The sequence below is a fragment of the Neolamprologus brichardi genome, chromosome 9, assembly GCF_056152115.1.
Source record: "Neolamprologus brichardi isolate AB-2024 chromosome 9, ASM5615211v1, whole genome shotgun sequence".
Lineage (NCBI taxonomy): Eukaryota > Metazoa > Chordata > Actinopteri > Cichliformes > Cichlidae > Neolamprologus > Neolamprologus brichardi.
The window spans coordinates 20939383-20958973 of NC_142112.1; the positions used below are offsets into that span (position 1 = coordinate 20939383).

The 19591-nt window shown below is 41.5% G+C and overlaps 1 protein-coding gene across 2 annotated transcripts in view; it reads right to left on the bottom strand.

Moving 5' to 3' along the window:
• Nucleotides 1-349: 349 nt before the first annotated feature.
• The window catches only part of sema5a (sema domain, seven thrombospondin repeats (type 1 and type 1-like), transmembrane domain (TM) and short cytoplasmic domain, (semaphorin) 5A), a 144181-nt gene continuing 124939 nt past the window's right edge, over nucleotides 350-19591 (bottom strand). Inside the window, exons 17-23 of one of the 2 annotated variants that reach the window (XR_437047.3) lie at nucleotides 14071-14280; nucleotides 11821-11991; nucleotides 11456-11611; nucleotides 7665-7709; nucleotides 6800-7011; nucleotides 2966-3226; nucleotides 350-1804 (exon numbers count right to left, since the gene is read on the bottom strand). Coding sequence is in view for 1 of the 2 variants with exons in the window: in XM_006794637.3 (XP_006794700.2) it covers nucleotides 1685-1804; nucleotides 6800-7011; nucleotides 7665-7709; nucleotides 11456-11611; nucleotides 11821-11991; nucleotides 14071-14280 (914 nt within the window). In the remaining variant the exon portion in view is untranslated. The remainder of the gene's footprint in view (nucleotides 1805-2965; nucleotides 3227-6799; nucleotides 7012-7664; nucleotides 7710-11455; nucleotides 11612-11820; nucleotides 11992-14070; nucleotides 14281-19591) is intronic. The other variant, XM_006794637.3, reaches the window with a different exon arrangement.

Genomic DNA, 19591 nt, shown 5'->3' on the forward strand with positions numbered 1-19591 from the left:
ATCAGAAATTTCCGTTGTTCTTGACTAAGTCGCTGCTCAGCTATTTCTAGTGAGGAAGATTGTTGGTCTGCATCTTTGGCCCATATAGCAACACTCTGTTGGCACTGCTTCTCTATCGCTATCAGCTTTTTTCAGATTTGAGCTCAAATGTGCACCAATCCCTTGGCTACTGCAGAATTACCTCCTGAGTGGTTTAACCTGTCCCCTGGTTGGAAATAGCAGCTTTAAATCATCTGCTTCCTCCTCCTTATGTCATTCATTAGAGCCACACAGGTAATAAGCAGTCATGTGATGTATTGCTTTCACACTTTACAGATGAAACTGCAAGAAACTAAACGTGTATAATTCACACCTTGACAAGTTTGTGTACGAAGCAATTTTAATTTATGCACAGTAACACAAGCAAACATGTAAAAAGAGTTAGTCGCAACTAAACCATTGAATAACCTAATATTTGGTTATACACTCTGAACAGAAAGATCTCAACTTAATGATTGAATGTCATCTTACAGTATATGAGTAGCACTCCAGTTGGGTTTTCAGGAGAACAGTAGTTGCTACTTTGCACCATCTGTACAGCAAATGCCTGCTCTCACAAACACTTAGCTCAGAAGCCAAAGAATAATAATGAGCACTATCAAAATTCAAAAACATTTTTTTTTTTACAAAAAATATATAAAAAGTACAATGACGAGGACGAAACTTGATGCAGGCTGAAATGAATACTCCCAATTACTTGCCAGAACGTACATAACCCTTTTTTTTTTTTTTTAAGGAAAATGTTCTTTTAACACTTGAGACACCGAATAAATGTATTTAGAAAACCCGCAGACAGGGGATTCAAACTGAACTTCCTGTACAAAACAAACAAAGAAAAACATGTAATCTTTAAAAGCAAAATGAAAAAGAGAAAAGAATTTTACATTGAAAGTTTAAACACTTCTAGCTGCTAGAGGAACGAAAAGCAAACTAAAGAAAAACATGGACAAACTTGACCACAGACTTCAAATAACTACATCCTGATTCTGGGGCTGGGGGTAGATATTGATCTGCCTGGAGACTGCTGCTGCAGCAAAGCCACCAGGCTTCACCGCAGCCTTTGTTTTTTTTATGACATCCAAAACCAGCCCTGAATCTAAGCCCAGCAAAAAAACCCAAAAATCAAAATGCCCCCTACACCATGGAATGCGATCGATCATGCAAAATCAAACCGAAAGGCAGAGAAAACACATCAGATGAAGTCATGCAAAGCAATTTGTGGTTATTTCCAATCATTACAAATACAGGTCTGTTTTAGAGGCGTCACAGGAAAGTTAAAAGGGATACGGTTCCCAAAGTCTCGTTGACGTGAGTTCTTCTTTTTCCCTTCTTAGTTTTTTGTTGTTTTTTGTTGTTTTTTTTGTTTTTGTTTAATCCACATCAGGAAATCCAGTTGTCTATTTCTCAGTAAGAGTCAAGGCAAGATATACCCCCAAAATATTGAGCTTTCCAAGTGTACCTCAAGGCACCTGAGAGAAAGTGGGGATTTCTCTCTGTTGGCAACACTGTGTGTCTGTGTTTAATTACATACCAGCTGCCATAGAGTCTCAGAGTGGGCTTGTCCCACGCGTGGTGTGACGAATCTCAATACAAAGCACAAAGAAAAGAATAAAGTCCGATTTGATGATAAGGTAGGTGTCGAGGGTTAATAGTCATCGTAGGTGTTGAGGTCGGTGAAGTATGCATTGGTATAGGTCTTCCCGGCAAGCTGTGGGTTGAAATACTTATTTCTTTCCTCCAAAATCAGATTGTTTTTGTTGAAGGCCTGTGAACATAAGAAGAAAAAAGAGAAGAAGGAGAGAAGGAAGGCAGCTGAGTCAGTACGGACTTGTTTCCGACACATGGATCGAGTGATTATTCAGCCCAGATGGCAAGGTAAAAGCAAATCCATTTAGCAACCCTCCCCAAAATAAAAAAAGGGAGCAACACAAATCAATGAGGGGCTGCTCAGTGAATGAAACATACTTTCCACAGTGCAAGGTCAAAGCATTTGCAAACAGGCTGGAAAAATGATAAGCCACCACAGGGCTAAATTATTTTGATGTGCATCCGTATGTCCACCTCTGTCATCTCTAATACACAGCATCAGCAGTTTTTATGGCCCTTGGATTGTTGGTCCTCAGGACAATCTAAGCCATAAAAATCGATCATGTGAGAGTCACTTTTCTGTTAAACAATAAGGATGAGCCATGGGGGCATCTTCTCTGTCCCCGCGTGACATGGTAAACATGGAGTGATGCCTCTGATGTGGTGCTCAATACAACATCAGCAATTTGGCAAATAGATGTGTTCATTTCCAGTCTGCTGTAGTGGAGTGTGTGCTGGGAGTCCCTTGGGGGCAACCGTAATTGAACACTTGATGATGCTGCGTTTGCAGCTGATGGATGCTTCCGACTGACACTGATAGGGAACAAGTGTGCCGGACAAAAAACTCATATATTTTGCTTCATTCCCATTATGTGATTTGCACACAAAGGGAATGCAATCAACTCTCCTGCCGCCCCGGAGACGGTTATGTGTCTCTGCAGGTGGCCCCATGGCTGCTTTCAAACAGATGTGCTACGATGCTTGTTAGCATCACCTACTTCATCTTGCCTTAAATGCTTTTAATTGGCTCAGGAGTGATTATATTTGTCTGTATTTGTAAACAAACGTATCTTTAACTATAAAGTAGAATCAGTGAAAGAGAGGTAACAGAGGAGTTTAATAAAAAGAACCCAACAAATCAAAACCATCAAGTAAGAAACAAAACAAGGAATACGGACACGGAAAGAAAAACACATGCACATGGAGGCGCTTTTGAGAGAAACATAAAGATGCGATACACTGCCTTCTCACAAGCTGCGAGGGAGAAGGGAGGGTTTCGTGATGGAGGGATGAAAAGGGTCTGAGCAGAGAAAGAGAAACTAGAGTACTGTACTCCAACCTGCCACACACAGGAAGAGCCACAGGAAGTGGAGGGGCGGGGCACGGTGGGGAACAGGATGTAGCAGTAGTAGTAGCGGTAGCAGAAGTAGTAGTGGTTTGGGTCAAATTGCTGTTGGGGGGGAAGAGTCAAAAGGCGAGATGTTGTAGAGGTCAGTGGTTAGTAGAAAATCTCCAGTCCACGCATAGACACCCCCATATTAGAAGAGAGAGGCTGGTGCATGGCGGGGTCGTCCAAGGGCAAGAGTACCGACACATCTGGCTGCAAGGAGGAGAGGAACGGGCAAGAGTCATCTCAGAGAAACCCTAAGGCCATATTCTGTTTTACAGGAAGCCTGGAAATACGATACACTGTACATAAAAGTGCAGCTTAACGGTGAGCGTTGCGATCATAAACTATACAGCTGGAAATACTCCAGGACACCGGTATGAAGTGTGTCTGTGATACACTGTGCATAATAACAACAACGACAAATGCATCATCAACATCAGGATCTGAGCCAAATCTGCTAAAATACGACGTCGGGTGTTCACGAGTCCTTCCTGTACACACCTAAAAGAAGCATGTTATGGTTTTGCACACTTAATGGTTGAAAATTCACTGCAACATCTGAACTGTTTAGGCCCACAGAGAGAGGGCTGGAGGCAGAATGTGCTTCTGGAAAATCACACATTATTCAATTGTCAGGCACCTCCTTTTGTATTTTCGCATGGAGTGTCTATATTCATATCCTCCTCTATCTGCAACTGCTCTAACTGAATTATGCTCCGTGCTCCTGACTCTAATTGCTTGACAGATGAAGCTCCTCACACCTTCATTTTGCAATGAAATAACATTCAGAGAAGTTTGCTTCGAGCCAGGGGATCTGTTCACACTCTGACAGTTATACAAAACATTTTCATAACTGTGAAGTGGTTTTGCAAACAGAGATCCAGGTATTCACTTAGTTCATAATATAGACAGTTTCTGATAGTGAAGGTGCCCCCTGATGGTGTACAGCATCAAAAAACCTTTGCAAAGGAACGCAAAGCTGCTAAAAAAGTGCTACTGACTGTTCAACTCCTGAAGATAAAGATGTTCAAATAACTGTTCACTAAGTCCTCCCTCACAATAGTCACAACCTGATCACAGCTAACCAGCTAATCACAGAAGTTATGCCAATCATAGACTGTAATCAAAACGCAGATGAAATATCAATTCCCTCTAATGGCCAGCAGGGGGTGACTTCTCTAGTTACATAAAAAAGTCAATAAAACACTATCACTTTCTTTGTGACCTATGCAAACACTTGAATCTGTGAGTCTATGGCTTCAAATACTAATTTCAAGTCTTATTTAATACAGTATGGTGCTTATTTTTTAGAACAGGGATATTTTGTGATTAATAAATTGCTAGCTTATGAATGTTGTTTTTTTCAGTCAAACTCATCCCCTAGGCTTCAAAATATTTCACAAACCTGTGAGTGACCATGTTGATCTTATATCCAGTCTATAGTGGAATAACCTTTGGATATTTCAGCATTGGAAACAAGTGTGTAGAACTGATACTTTTCATTTATAATGTCTACACGGTGAGATCTTTATTATTTTATTAGAGGCATCTGGAGGTTTTCGTAATTTAGATTTAACATTTAACATTTAGATTTAATGTTTAACATTTAGACTTAACATTTAAAATTGTGTTTTAAATATGAAAAGTTCCAAATATTTTACTAAATGTTGTAAAAAATGACTTGAAAAAACATGTTTTTGTAAGGTTTTGAGCTAAAAATGGAAAAATGTTGCCGTTAATTTCAGCATGTTTCACTTTACAAGCGGCGCTCCATAGGTTTTTGAATAAAAAAAAGCCATTGTTTAATATAAAAATACCCTCTCTGATGTGTTTACGTATGTCTGAAATCCAGATCTGAATGGTACACACAGGCGCTGTGTGCGCCTGTTTACAAACTCATAACCCCAGCCAGCAATCCGGGTCGTTAAGTGATGACGTGACGAATCCTACTTCCGGGCCTTAAGTAGTCTGCGTTTAATATGGCTTTTGTATTGTTAACATGTTTAATGTTTTGTATTTTCTTCTATTTAATCTCAAAAAGCTCCTAAAACAGTCAGTGATCACTGTTGACCTCCCTCGGCTTTTATTACCGCTAATCATTTATTTAAGCTCAGTTTTTAAAACCTTAGGATGTAACTACAGCCCAGCCCATGCAGCAGTATATGAATGACTAACCTCGTATTGTGGATGGATTATCTCAGTTGTTCTCCTGGCTGAAGTTTGGTCCTTTTACAGCATCCTGCCATGCGATTACATTTGTTCCTGACCACCGAGAACACTCACGTTAACTTTTATTGAGTGGAAAAAAAGTTAGCTTGTTTATATTATGCTAACATAGCTGTGTCGCTGGCAGTCACATAGCACATCATTATATACCAGCTAGCCAAACTTCAGTAACCCTACAAACGTCACTGCTGTTTAGTTTTCTGTCTTCATTTATGTTGGAAGTGATAACAGAGCTGTACGTTTTAATTTGTTTCCAAAACCCCGCAGTCAGGACATGCTATATTGTATTTAGATAGAAGCTAGCGAGCTAACTTCCTGCTAACTTCTAACTCCGTTAAATGTCAGAAATTCCGTTTTCATGGATGCCTGGATGTTAAACTCAATTGTTACACCTGGTAGAGCAGAACGCTGATCATTTTATTAAAGATGAAAGACTTTAGACAGTTTTTCAACTCTCAGTAATGCCATAGTGATCTTTGATATATGGACTTGCAGCGGAGTTTAGGCCCAGACACACGGCTAGTGACGTCAGACTTAACGACCGGATAATCATCCTCTATTGTGAAGTTAAAAGTGAATCCTGCAGTTTGAAATGAATGCAAGCTACGCTGAAAAACAGGGTAATGCTAGAACTAAATTACACTTTATTATACTTCAGACGCCTGGAAATGTGAAGCTGCTTTTGCGTGCGGGCCTGACATCGAGGACCTTTTTGTTTCAAAAAACAGCTACTGTTTTTGTACAGGCTGAGTTGCAGTACATTTGCTAGGAAATGCTAGGAATGCTAATGCTAAAACTGTGTGCATCACTGGTTGACGTTTACTTGAAACATAAAGTAGTAATAAAGACATTCCTTGTTTGTGCCAAAACAACAGCTTTTACATCTAGAATAGCTGCCTGTCACTAGTGAGCTCGACTATCTTTTAAACCTTTAATAATGAGCACTGGGAACCTGGAAAAGCCCAGCTGGAGTATGGGGTATCTGTGGACAAATAGTAATCAGCTGCCCAGTCTGGCAGTAAAGGCCTGATCTAGATGTGGATAAGAGGCTGCTTGTGCCTCAAGACTAGCTGGCTCTCCTTCACTGGCTCTCACACATCCGACTTTCTGCCTGCACTTTAGGATGTAATAATGACACAAAGAAGCAGGCAAATGTGCAGATGCAAAGCCTCTTCACCGACTTCCTACTTGCTCTAATAAGTAATTGCACTTTTGTATGTTATGAGAAAGCAGTGTATGACCACTGACACAGAACAGTCACACACTGAGACACACAGCAGAGGCACAGGGAGTGAGGATGAACGCACAGCTGCCTATCTGTTACACAACTAGAGAGTGTCTGAGCACGACAGGAGGTGGCGTGACAGTGAGAGTCATGCAGTAAGAAGTGCATTTAATCACAGCTGACACCCGGGGAAGAGGCAAACCGTTGCTCACTGACTCAGAGAGGGGACGTCAGCTGATTAAGTCAAACAGTGAGGAAATGTTGCCTGTAAATAGCTCGACGTTTGTCAAGCGTGACCCGCGGCGAACCCGGGGCAAATAAAGTCTACAGACCTTGATGGCTTCCACGGTGTCGTACTTGTCCAGTTTGTTGATGTGGTTGGTGATGCTGGTGTTGAGCGGCGCGGCTGAAATGGGATGGATGACGGTGGCGTCGTGCGACTGCTGCTGGTAGCGCTGGCAGTACGAGTAGACCAGCAGGGTGACCAGACAGCCAAGAATGGAGCTGCTGAGCCCCACGGCAATCATGTGGAAGAGGTTGAAGTCTGGAAGGAGAGCGAGAGGCTGCGGGTAATTCTCTGCTGATTCACACGGCGGAAGCAGCAATTCATACGGTAACCACGGAGTGTCTTACAGTAAAAAAGACCCTTCTGTATCGCTGAAGAAAATAGATAATCTTTTGTTGCTGCTATTTTTTCCCCCCTTCTTTGTTTTGTGCAAGAAGAAAACAATCTATCACAGAGATGGCATGCTCTGTTTACACACTGTGTGCACGAGAAGAGAAGATTAAAGAAATAATAAAAACGCTTAATGGATGCTATTTGCTGTACCCTTTGCAACACTGTAACAGCTATTAGCAGCTGATAATAGCAAATGAGTCATCATTTAAGTACTCACTTAACCTTAGTCTTAACATAATAATACATTTAGAATGTAGTGCTCAGAATATGATAGTTTGAAATGAGAGCTTTATTTATGGCAGAAAATAAGCATTAAAAAAAAAAAAGCTAACATAAGATCAGCTCTGCCCACCTTCTTCTTTCCTGCTTCTTGGATGTATTTACTTGAGAGTTTCAGTGCCGCTAAGCAGGATTGCAAAGCTATCTTGTTGCCCATGATACTGTACGTGTTTTCTGCCAGGTGCTATATCCCCCCTCTCTGTATCTCACCCCCTCTGTCACACACACATATAAATTACCTCCACAGCGCCTCTCCTCCTGACTGGATCGTGCAATGGAGACTTCTGGCAAAGGAAAAAGAAACAACAAGAAAAGGCAGAGGTATCAGGGATACAGCCAAACACATATACTCTCCCCTGTTAGCATGACAAAGTGAACCCTTGAAGGTGAATGTGGAGATGAAAGCTGCGCTCAATACGGCACAGATTATCGTGAAAAACTCCACAAGCTAATCACGGCTGTGGCACCTGGAGTGGTTTATGAAAAGTATCAGCTCCCATTAAAGAAAATGAAGTACAAGACATTGCTAATGAACCCTAATGGACTACCTTTCCCATAAAATGGGATGGATGATAAGGTATAAAGGCAAATGGGCAATTCTACAAAGATCTGTGAAGGTACTCGCGAGTATTATACGCCTGCTAATTAATACAGAAAAGGTTACAAATCCATGTTTCAATCAAATGTTTATTCTGTCTGATAACTAATGATCCCTGAAGTTTCTAGACCCGGGGACTTTACTCGTGAATGGGTAGCTTTTGCAGACGCAGCCCTCCCAGTGTTCCCTGTAACACAATGTGAATAACATCAGCACAAGAATCCTCAGATAAAGGGAGAAGTTTCACTGATCTCCGTGTAGCAGTGATCGATACTTTTCTGTGTCTCACATTACTGGCTGTCGATAGGGAGATGCCTGTCTAAGCAGATGTCAATATTGATGGTGTGTGCGTGAAATAATGTGCATGTGGTTTTACAGTAAGTATGCTGAGGTTTTAAAAGGAAAGGATTTTCCTAACTTCTCAAAGCTCTGTAAAAACCTCCCTGTCATAATCACTTAACCCCTCGGTTCAGGAAACACCTTAAGATGTTTCCAACCACCATGAGTTGTTTTTAGGCGTGTTAGCCATTTTTCTCTTCTGTCTTGCTTCCATCCCATATCATGTTTGCTTTCTGCACCCATTGATCTTGTAAATTCTCTTTTGTGTCTTGCTTTTTTGCACATATTTCTGACGTGACTTGCAATGCAACGTGTACGGCACTTTAATCAACTTCAATTGTTTTCAAATGTGTTGCATATGCAAACTTGATTTGATTACTCTCAGCTTAATCCTATCTCTAAATCAAAGTAGGATTTTATCAACAATAAATAGACATTATTTTCATTTCATTTCATTTATTTATTTCACACTTGGAAACAGAAATCAAAGGCTATGTTAAGAACTCTTGAAAACAAAAACTGATTGAAGAATAACCAGTTATTTTTCTGATTAGGACAATAATTTTTGGAAGATGAATCTCATTATTTTCAATATTTTAAACCTATAAAACGACCATCTAAATGAAAAGGTGCCACTGCTTTTGGTAGCTGTAGCTGTAATGTGATGGGACGGACTTCTGAAATTGCCTTTAGACAAAGAGGGCAGGATGTATTTGAGTGTATCCTTGAGACAAGTCCCAAAGCACAACAATACACCAAACTAGGGATGCACCGATACCGATACTGGTATCGGGTATCGGGCCGATACTGTAAAATGTGTACGTACTCATACTCGTGAAAGTTAACCAATACCATGAACCGATACTAACTTATTTCATTAATCACAGGGTGGCTTGTCATTTCTGTTGTAGTTTTTTAGATCGGCCACTAGGGGGACATCCCACGCTAAACAGGCACAGGGTTAGGCGAGTGAGACTGGCGGCTCCAGATAAAAAAGAGAAACTGGAGGCTGTTCTAGCTAGGCTAAACAAAATGTCAGCAGTGTGGACCGGAACAGCCAACTTCAACTCAAGTTTTGGAAAAGCGATGAAAAATGTCAAGAGAAAATCCACGGGCAGTTAAAATAACAGAGACTCTGACTCATTTTATTGCTCTGGATGACCAGCCAATGCCAGTCGTGGAAAACAGAGGATTGCACCGTCTTCTCAGCATACTCGAGCTGCGACATGAAATTGCGATAATGGCGCAAAACTTTCTGAAGAGGTAAAGAAAAGCAGTGTGTGCGCGATGTCAGTCCTTGGTTTAACGGCACAGTTGACTGATGATCCACGGGCAGATGAGGAGTTTTTTCGCCAATGCCAAATACTTTTGTTATTTTGTTTGTTTGTTTACAATATGGACACTCTGCAAACATTTAAAAGTTTATTTTATTTTCAAACCTAATTTGTATTTATTTTATTCCAAACAGAAGTGTTAATTTATTATTCTGAAAGCTCGAGTTAGTGCCAATAGTTCAGTGAAATTTTGTTAAATTACAATGCAATAATTTAACAGAAGTGCTTATTTTTCACTTGAAATTTTTTTGTGGTCATTTTTAATAAGATGTTATTTTTTATTGGCAGAGAATAAAATAAAACCTGTCTTCCAATTCATTGCATTTGTGTGTGTGTGTGTGTGTGTTTGTGTGTGTGTGGTAGAAGTATCGGTTTTTGTACTCTGTATCGGCAAGTACTCAGATCCAAGTATCGGTATCGTATCGGTTTGAAAAAATTGGTATCGTTGCATCCCTACACCAAACAATTAATATGCTGCTGTGCTGCTGACAAGAATGTAATCAAGGTTTACTGAATGACAGCAACTTATAGTACAGTGAAATTAGTCTTCATTCTAACTACTGAGTCCTGTCCTGTTTATGGGGGTCTATCTATGCATGATGAACTTGAGTATTTTTGAATTGGGAGAGCAGAAAAAGCTAAAAATAAAGACTGAACCTGAGAAAGGAAGTCAAATAAAATATAACTGCAGCTTATAAGCATGCCTGCACACAAGCCTACCTAATATTAGATCTCGACTCATAATAATAAAGTGATACAAAAACTTCTGTCATGCACGTATAGATTCTGTCGGTGAAGTTACGTATATTAAATAAACCTCAAAGGTGAAGACTCCTACAAACAGCTGTGAGCAAAACACAAAATGTCTTCTCCTATTTTTTTTAACCTGTACTACATTCAATGGCAAGAGAAGACATCTACTGTTATTTGATATGAGATTTGTTCAGGCAGCCTGAGACAGAGCCTGACGGTGGGCATCTCTACAAGTTGGCAGCCCCGGTGAGCAGTTAGCTCTCTGTGTGCAATCAATAACGTCTATCTTATTTTCTTGTACCTAACATTCTGCTCAACTATTTTGAATTGACATTTAAGAAGTTGTTAATAAGTTGTTCACAAGTGGCAAAAACACTCCCACATGCTCTTGCCTTAACATTATAACTATTCTCATTAGGAAAGAGCTTTCAACATTAAAGCTAATATCATTATTATGGAAACACCACATGCAGAGAGGCAAGCAAAAATACCTCATTGACCGGATACAAACAGCATGCAGGAGCAATTTCTTCCATTTGAGAAACGCAAAACTGCTTGTGTAAGTGCTTTCTGCATGGCCTGACAAGACTCATAGGCTCATAATGAAACTAATACGGCAGCAGGATTGTTGGAATGGGTGGAGGGACTGCCCTTAAGTGTAGCACCCGAGTTCACGCCCCCACCTAATCACCTGCCGTACTCAAGAGTCCTTGAGCAAAACACTTATAACCCCAACCATCCACGAAAGCGCTGCCCTGTCGCTGAACCTGACCTCTGACACGAGACGGGTCCCTTAGAGGGATCAATAACGCATTTCATTATCATGGGATTCTTGCAAATGAACTCAATTGCTGCTGTGGGCATATGGTGGTGGGTAGTGAAGAGCGTGTGCGTGTGTGTGTGTTTAAACTTGTGTGTTAGGTCATGCATGATTGCCCAAGATTTTTCTACACAGGAAGGAAGGAAGGAAGGAAGGAAGGAAGGAAGGAAGTGTGTGTGTGATCACCTGGTATAAAATTGGAGTCAGGAGAGCACGGCCTGGTCTCGCTGCTGTTTCCTAAGCACTGGTTTCCAGTGGGGAAAAGGACATCACAGTGACGCACACGCAGCTGGGCGCCGCTGGAGTCACAGTGGGACCACTCTGACCAGCTGGACCAGCTCTCTGGAAACGGCAATGACAGCAAACCTCACACACAGCCTGCCCGATGGGTGTATGTGAGTGTGTGTGCTGCACTGGATGAGTATTTTAGTGGTGCACTGGGTGCCCTCTGAGGGGCTCAAAGAAACTAAAGAAAATAAACAATGAGCCTGTGTAGCTGCTTATCATTAAGGTGTGTGTGTGTGTGTGTGTGTGTGTGTGTGTGTGAGTACCTGGACAAGGCTGCGTGTTGCACAGTGCCTCCTCAGTGTGAAGACCCAGGCAGATGTCCCCTCCGTAGGCTGGCAGGGGGTTGCTGCAGGTTCGTGTTCTCATGTAATGACCCCCTCCACACGTCACTGAGCACTTGGACCACGAAGACCAGCATGACCAGCTGCCGTCCACTAAACCGGGGATATCAGTGGCACATTTTTAATATAAATGTGAGATAATATTATTAAGGCAGCAGGAAAGAGTCACTAAATTCTGCTGTTTCTGGTTTTCTAATAAAACGGTTGCTAAAAATGAGGGTTTTCATATCTCCGAGTTCTTTACAACAGACAGTTTCAATTGAAGTCACTCGAATCCATTTTGAAACACCAATGATTGATACACACATACGAGGCACGGAGAACATGTGTTTGTGTCTTGAACTGAAAGAAGCTGGGCTTCACCCAGCTGTTACAGCAAAGGCCTGACCTCCCTAAACCGTTGGAATAACACTCTCTCCTGTGATTAATAAAGATAAATGAAGCATCGCAGGCCGCTGCATGGCTTCTCTCTTCATGTGATGCCAAGCCAAACAACAGACGTTTAAAAGACATGAATATGCAGGCTATCAGAGAAGACGTGCTGCATAAATAGGTGGATGAATAGAGAGAACGAAGAGAGGGAGAAATAAAAGGAGGGGAATAAAGAGAGCAATAAAAATGGCGTAATCTTTACACATGAATCACAGCAGAAGCAAATATCCTTTGCCAGTCATCTGGATAAAACCTCACTTCATTGTAGCAGAGAGAAATCCCCTTTTCGATTGCTTTTAAAGACTTGGAGATGGCTGGCAGCGCTGTGCAGGTAATTGAAGTTGCCGATGCTTTTTGTCATCTCGGTGTAATTTCTCTATCACAGAGTGACACATAAGTCGATCCCTGGCCCTCGATGACGGATCGTCTCATCTCGGGTGCAGACTCAAGAAAAACCTGGATTCATTTGTTTCCAAAGCAGATGGATTGTAGGCATTGCGCTTTCCCCCCTGTCTCCTCTGCTCCTTCACAGCAAACTAACCAAAGGAGGATTAAAGTTGGTCTTCCAGCCTGTCTTGGATACCTCGAAATAATATCTCACTTTGAGAGGGGTGCTAATTGAGTGTGCATTAGTATTCATTGCTGCTCAAGTCGTTTCCTTTGGGGGACAGGAGCGCAGAGCTGTTCATCAACATGTTGTAGCTGTGGTATTATTCCAGTCAACGTCCCAGAAAAAAGTGTACTACACGTATTAACGCAGTACAGGAAAATCAAAGCACATTCACCCAACGTTTCACTCAAGGGGCGAGCACCTGTGGCAACCTTCCTCCAGGAGAAACCAAATCAGATTCTCTGAGATCCATCCAAAGTCCTCATCTGAGCTCGCAGCTGATAACAGCTTACCCTATTAGCGAGAATGGTCAAGCTGTTGAGGAGCTGAATGGTGTCTGCTTTCACTGAATGAATTAACAGGCTGTAAAAATAGTATAGATGGCCATTCACTCTCTTGTCTCTTTCGCTTGCTTGCAGCCTGGCAGCAGTTATGAAGACAGATCGCGGGTGTTGAAGACGATGCGCCGATCCGCGCTTTTAGCAAGATAGCAAAGCCGTTCTCCAGGGAGGCTTGATTAATAATCATCCAAGACTACGTACTGCTTGTCTGCTTACCGCCCTTGCAGGATACCAGGTGTGCTTTATGCCAAACTAAGCAGTGGATTTCCATTTAGACAGCTTACTTTCCTTGTCAGACAGAGTATTCTTTTAATTAGAAAGCTTCCTCTTGCCGTCTTCTACTAGAGGAGTGTTGAAAATGCATTGTCTCAGGGCTTTTCACAACAAAATAAGGCCTCCCATAGCTGGCAGCATAATTACCCAGGAATGTAATTACACAGTGGAGCGCCACAGGGACTGTCTCTTTGATTCTTGGCGTAAATTGGGGTCTTCGTCACACCTCTTATCTGCAACTGATTTCTTTTGTGGTTCCTGATAATTTGGTCAGTGATTTTGTCTCTGCACTTCTTATACATTAATCACACGAAAAACCCGACCACAACAAAAAAGCCGAAGCCTGAGTATCGTGTGGAGGAGTGTGTGTTTAAATGTGTGACTGAAAAAGAGACTTATTGACTCCAAGTCTTTTTTCTTTTTTTAAATCGATGCATGCCTTTGTTACTATAAATGAAATTAACTGAAATCCTCTCATGTATTTAACTGTACAGAATATGTTTGTGGATTTCTTACCTGGACAAGGGGTAATGTTACACTCTTGGTACTCCTGTGCCGGCCCCAAGCAGGTCTGACCTCCATAACGGGGCTCTGGGTTACTGCAGGTCCTCTTTCTGCTTCGGATTCCCCGGCTGCAGTCTCTGCTGCACTGAGACCAGGAACTCCAGGATGACCAGGCACCGTTTACCGTGTGGCTCGAGATCCTCCCCAGACGAAGCACTTCTCCTAAACAACACATGCAAGTGTGACAAAACTCTCATCAGTATCTAAAATTGTGCTATTGTTAGTAGTTCTCAATAATGAACACTGCTGTTTGCAGGAAGAAAGCAGATGGCTGTTCTCCATTACTAGCATCAATGTGCGCATCTATTTTCAAAAGCAATAAGCGGGCAGAGAGTCAATAACCACTCTTGACAACAGTGTATGGGCCTTTACTATTAGAGTTGGGAGCTACAAGCTTTAGCTCAATTTGTGCTGAAAGAGTCTGGACCATTTCCTGGCTTGTGGTGTTTTTCAATGACTTTCTGCTGTAAAGCAATTTGAGGGATTTCATCAAATGATAGGAGCTTCTAAAGGCTGTCAGTCTTAGTGTGCTGTCTCAAACAATCAGTCAGGAGCACAGATGTCGGTTTATTCATTCCCACTTCTGTGTTTGAGTAATGCAGGTAGCATGGATCCAGGAATGGCTGGTATCTTTTTTTTGGGTAGGTTAGTCCCCCAAATCTGTGCAAACAGATTTGCTGATACCTGAAGGATGATTATTAATTATAGTTCTTATGATGCCAACTCTATATGATGTCATCCATTAGCCTGTTTGGAAGACTCAAATCTGTGATTTTGGTGATTTTAAACCAGACCAGAAGGCTTTATCTGAAAGTAAAGCAGCAGTAAAACTGTTAGTTGTTAGTCCTACTCTGATTTATTGTCTGTTTTACTGTACATGACACCATCGTTTAAAAATAGACATCATGCTCTAACAGATAGGGAGACTAGCAATTAAAATCCTGAACTAAAAAGTTTTACTGAGGTCATAAATGAAGTGAGAAGTAGTGATTCTCCATAGATTTGGATCCAATTTGTCTTGTTTGTGTAGCCAAAGGAGACGGTCATAAGAAAGATTGCAGATTTAAGGCACTTTGATATTAGCATCACTTTTCATCTTTAACATACAGTCTCCAGTATTTCTCTACACATAAAATGCAATTAGGTACAACGTATTAGGTGTTGCAGCCGCTTTAAATCAACAGTATTGGTAATTTACCAAAATGTTTTTTTTTATCATGGTTAATCCACCGTTATGTGCAAGCTCTTAAACTGAAGTAATATTTGTAATGCTAAAATTTTAAATTTGTTCTTATCCATGACTTTTCAAATGCACTAATTTATAAAAGAAACAGAAACACATTAAAGCAAATTATGATTCTTTTTTATTAAGATACCAAATCACAGTTATTTCCTTGCATCCCTGAAGAGAAAAATTAGTTTTAGTGTTTAAATGCTTGATTAATTTCTGAGTTCTTAGGGAAGTCCAGCGTGGCGGCTCACGTCTAGGCATAAAAAAATGTGAATTCAATTTGTTGTTTGTCTAATAAATAACACATATTTATTAGTTTGAAATTAGTTTGACTTATTTTAAAATATTTCTTCTTTTTTTTTTTTACTTTTATGACAGGTGCACAGAAAGTGCTCGAAGTTGTGTGTAGTTGCCTTCTTATTGGGACTTTGGTTGAAAAAGGTAAGTCATAAATCAGAAAGTAAGACTCATGTGCCTGGCTATGTGATGCCAAAAGGTTGTCACCAACTGCATCAGTATGTAACCCTCTGGTTTATGATCCAATATCTGTAAAACCAACGGCTGTCAGGGTCCTCACTCTTTGCTAAAGCTAATTGGAAAATGGTAACTTGCAATGCTGACACGATGACCACCGTAAACACTCCACCTGCTATAATCAGGATGTGCAAAGTCAGCGTGTGCCACACAAAATTGCTAGCATGACTCTGAGCTATGAAACTTTTAAACCTCTACAAACGCACATGCCACCAGAAATCAGCTAGACAACATAACCCATGATTTTAATCTTCTCTTTAAAGATGGCTTTGGCCCCGTCAACACGCGAACATGCTCGCTCATCAAACAACATCACTTGACTATTCTGTGTACTCTCATCTGGAATGAGTCGAATAGATGATTCCTAATGAAATATGAAACCCTAATTTCTACTAAACTGTAATTACCGCGCGCATTAATCAGCTCCTTGCTCTGAGAGAATGAGCAGAATGAGTGGAGAGAGAAAGCTTTTGGCATTTTTGAATGAAAAGAGCAAATTCGTCTTTTCGACTGAACGATAATCACTCAAACATCCGATGGAACTACAGTCACTGACCGAGCGCTCTTTTGATGATTCGCTCCTTCAGAAAACTGTGCTATGATTTTTATATTACTTTTTTTCAGATAATAATGCAAATCTTCATTCAGTGCCTGCACCGCGTCTGCTCGGCATCGTTCTGCGCTCCGTCTCGTTTTGCTCTTGCATTTAAATGAGCGCGAGGAGAGCGTATTAGGGCTTTTCACACAGACCGCAGATGCACATCTGGATCACGAATCTTAGCAATTCAAGCGTGAAACCTTCCTTTTGTGTCTGATTCTCCTCTTAATCTTTTGATTTTTCTTAATTATTATTATCTCATCTATTTTGCGGACGGTCTTTCTGTAACTTTCTCTTTCTCTCTGTCTTCCTTTGCTATTAACGTCCTCCTACCTTTTGTCTTGCTGCTATCTTTCTGTCCTCCAGCCTGGCCTTGCTGTTTTGTCAGCATTGCTCTTTTCACTGACAGTTATCATGGCGCGACTGCTTTGTATTCTCAGGGAGAAGAGAGTGTGTTTACTTAGTGCAAATCCTCTACCTCTTCATAACTACGGCTGACCTTGGCGGTGCACAGGCTGACTCACCCTGGCGTCAAGATGGTGTGAGTGCTGACAGGCCCGTCGAGGGCTCAAGGCCCCCAGCTCTTTATCGATTCTGAGCAGGAAGTGGCATGGACAGTCCCACCTGGCAGTATGACCCATACTCTTTATCAGCCTTCAGTAGCCCGGTAGACTGGACCACTGCACCAAGGGAGATGGACTGCTTCACATTAATGCTTCTCATATGTGCAAATATGTAGGCACAAATTACAAGAGCGCTGCAGTCAAGACACACATACAATACAAGTATGTGCAAACACAGCCTTGGATTGTGTGTAACCCACAATACAGTATATATACACACACTGCACTTTGCTCCCTTTGCTTGTTTAAGCTTCTTGCTGGGGGCTGCTCTGATGTACTGCGCATATTGTTAACGCTACTTCACAGGAGCTGCCCTACTGTCGCCAAAACAAACAGCTTGGTGCCCTCCTTATCAAATAGGTAGCAACTGGATCTATCGATCATCACAAGAACCACACACAGCCGGAGAGAATTAATCCTCACTCTCCTGACAGGCTAGGCTGAGCCAAAGCTAGGAAGGACACAGTGCAACATCCAATAGTCCCCACCGCAAAGAAACTAGGACATAAAAAAAGAGTTCCCTCCTCCCCTCGCTGAACCTCACACCCAGCTCAAAGGCAAATTGCACTGTAAACAAACTGGCGAAGTTATGTGTGTGTGGGATCATGGATGCTGCGAAAAAGAGCAATGGTGGATTTTTTAAAAAAGAAAAAAATTTGCGAGACCGCGCAAACACGCAACGTCGTGCAATCGAATGCACCGTACAGTCAACTGTTAAGACAGAGATGGAGCTGAGATGACATCTGCAAACTAAAAAGACAACTCGGCTTCAAGATAGACAGATGTGAGAGGCAAACAGGTGGAAAACATTTGAAAAAAAGAAACTTTCAGTAGAGAAGAGAGATGAACTGTCAAGTTTTATCAGCACCAGAGTAAACCAAGACCACACTGGGAGAGGAGAGGAGAAGTGCTTCTTCCAGCATGTCCTAGATTCGGAACTGCACATTTACTCCCCATTACTCTTCCTCCCCCTCCGCCTTTACTTTCCATATCAGATCAGCAATGTGTCCCTGAGGAGGGACCCATTTCGTTCAATGTGTGTGTGCCTGCAAGTGTTTAGAAATGTATGGCCGTTCGTACATATGGTACGAGTTGTAAAACCATAAAAGTAGGGGCTCGGGCTGTTTGCAGCGGCACAGCGTGGCCGTTTTACCTGTGCTGTCCTGACGTCTGCCGGGCGATGACTGACCCAGAAACCCTCTAGAGGAACACTCTCAAGGAAGAGGCAATTAAAGGTTTGTAAAAGTGCAATTAAAAAACCCACTCCTGAAGAGCGCGAGGAACGAGTGCACAAGTTCAGAAACACACACACACAGAAGAACATGGATTTAAATGCTAACTTGAAATAAGTAGACGGATTACTGAATGTACTAGAACGGGATGTTTCTGGAATTCACCTAAGTTGAATCCGAGGAGTTTGTCATGTTTTTATGAGGAGGATTAAAGACCCAACTTGCACCTTCAGAGAGCGGTGTCCTCTGCTGAAATACTGTCATCCCTACTTCCAGGTTTGATTACAGACTGATTTATTGGACTGAGGAGGTTTTATTCACGCTCTGTAATATTTAGGCTTACAAGGATACAAGGACTAAAAGCACATTATTCGACCTCCAGCATGTATAAAACACATTTATTTACTTTGTAGTGTTTGCAGGGTTTAACGTTTAAAGGGATTTCCAGGAGGTTAAACTTTATGGCTGAATTTCAGCGCCATTAACTTCATATCGTATTTAGTTTTCATCCCTACCAACGTTTGAAATCCAAAATTTGAACCACACTAACAACCAACTTTGTGCATTTCACAGTGCCCATGTTTGCTTGTGTTTTTGTCTTTTTTTCCCGAGGCTTTGATTTTCTGACAAGAAAGCTCTGCATTGAATCATAAGATTTGCAGCTTCTGACTGACAATTTGTCTTTGAATGTACCATCAAGGAGAGTGCTGGCAATTGTCTCTGTCTCAAAGTGCAACAATAAAACAGCTATGACAAGAAGATTAGGGTAAATACAACTTTTCTTCAGTATGCAGGTTCCAGGTTTCACTTTTATACTATGAAAACAATTAACTGAAATAAACACCTTGTTGGAAGGTGAAAAACCTGAAGTCTGTAACTCTATGGCCGACTTTGGAAAACATCCATCCATCCATGCATCCATCCATCCATGCATCCATCCATGCATCCATCCATCCATGCATCCATCCATCCATGCATCCATCCATCCATTCCTTTTAGCTTCTTCAGGATACCAAGGCGTTCCCAAGTGAGCTGAGTGTGTCCTGGATCTGTCCTGCAGTGTCCTTCTGGCAGCACATGCCCGAACATCCCATGTAGGAGGTACCCAGAAGATATCCTAGTTCCTCCTGAATAATTGAGCTCCTCAAATTATCTCTAAGATCGAACCCAGACAACTTATTTCCATCATATGTATCGGCAAGCTCATTCTTTTGGCCACCAAAACAAAAAGGTACAGCATCAAAATCACAGAAGA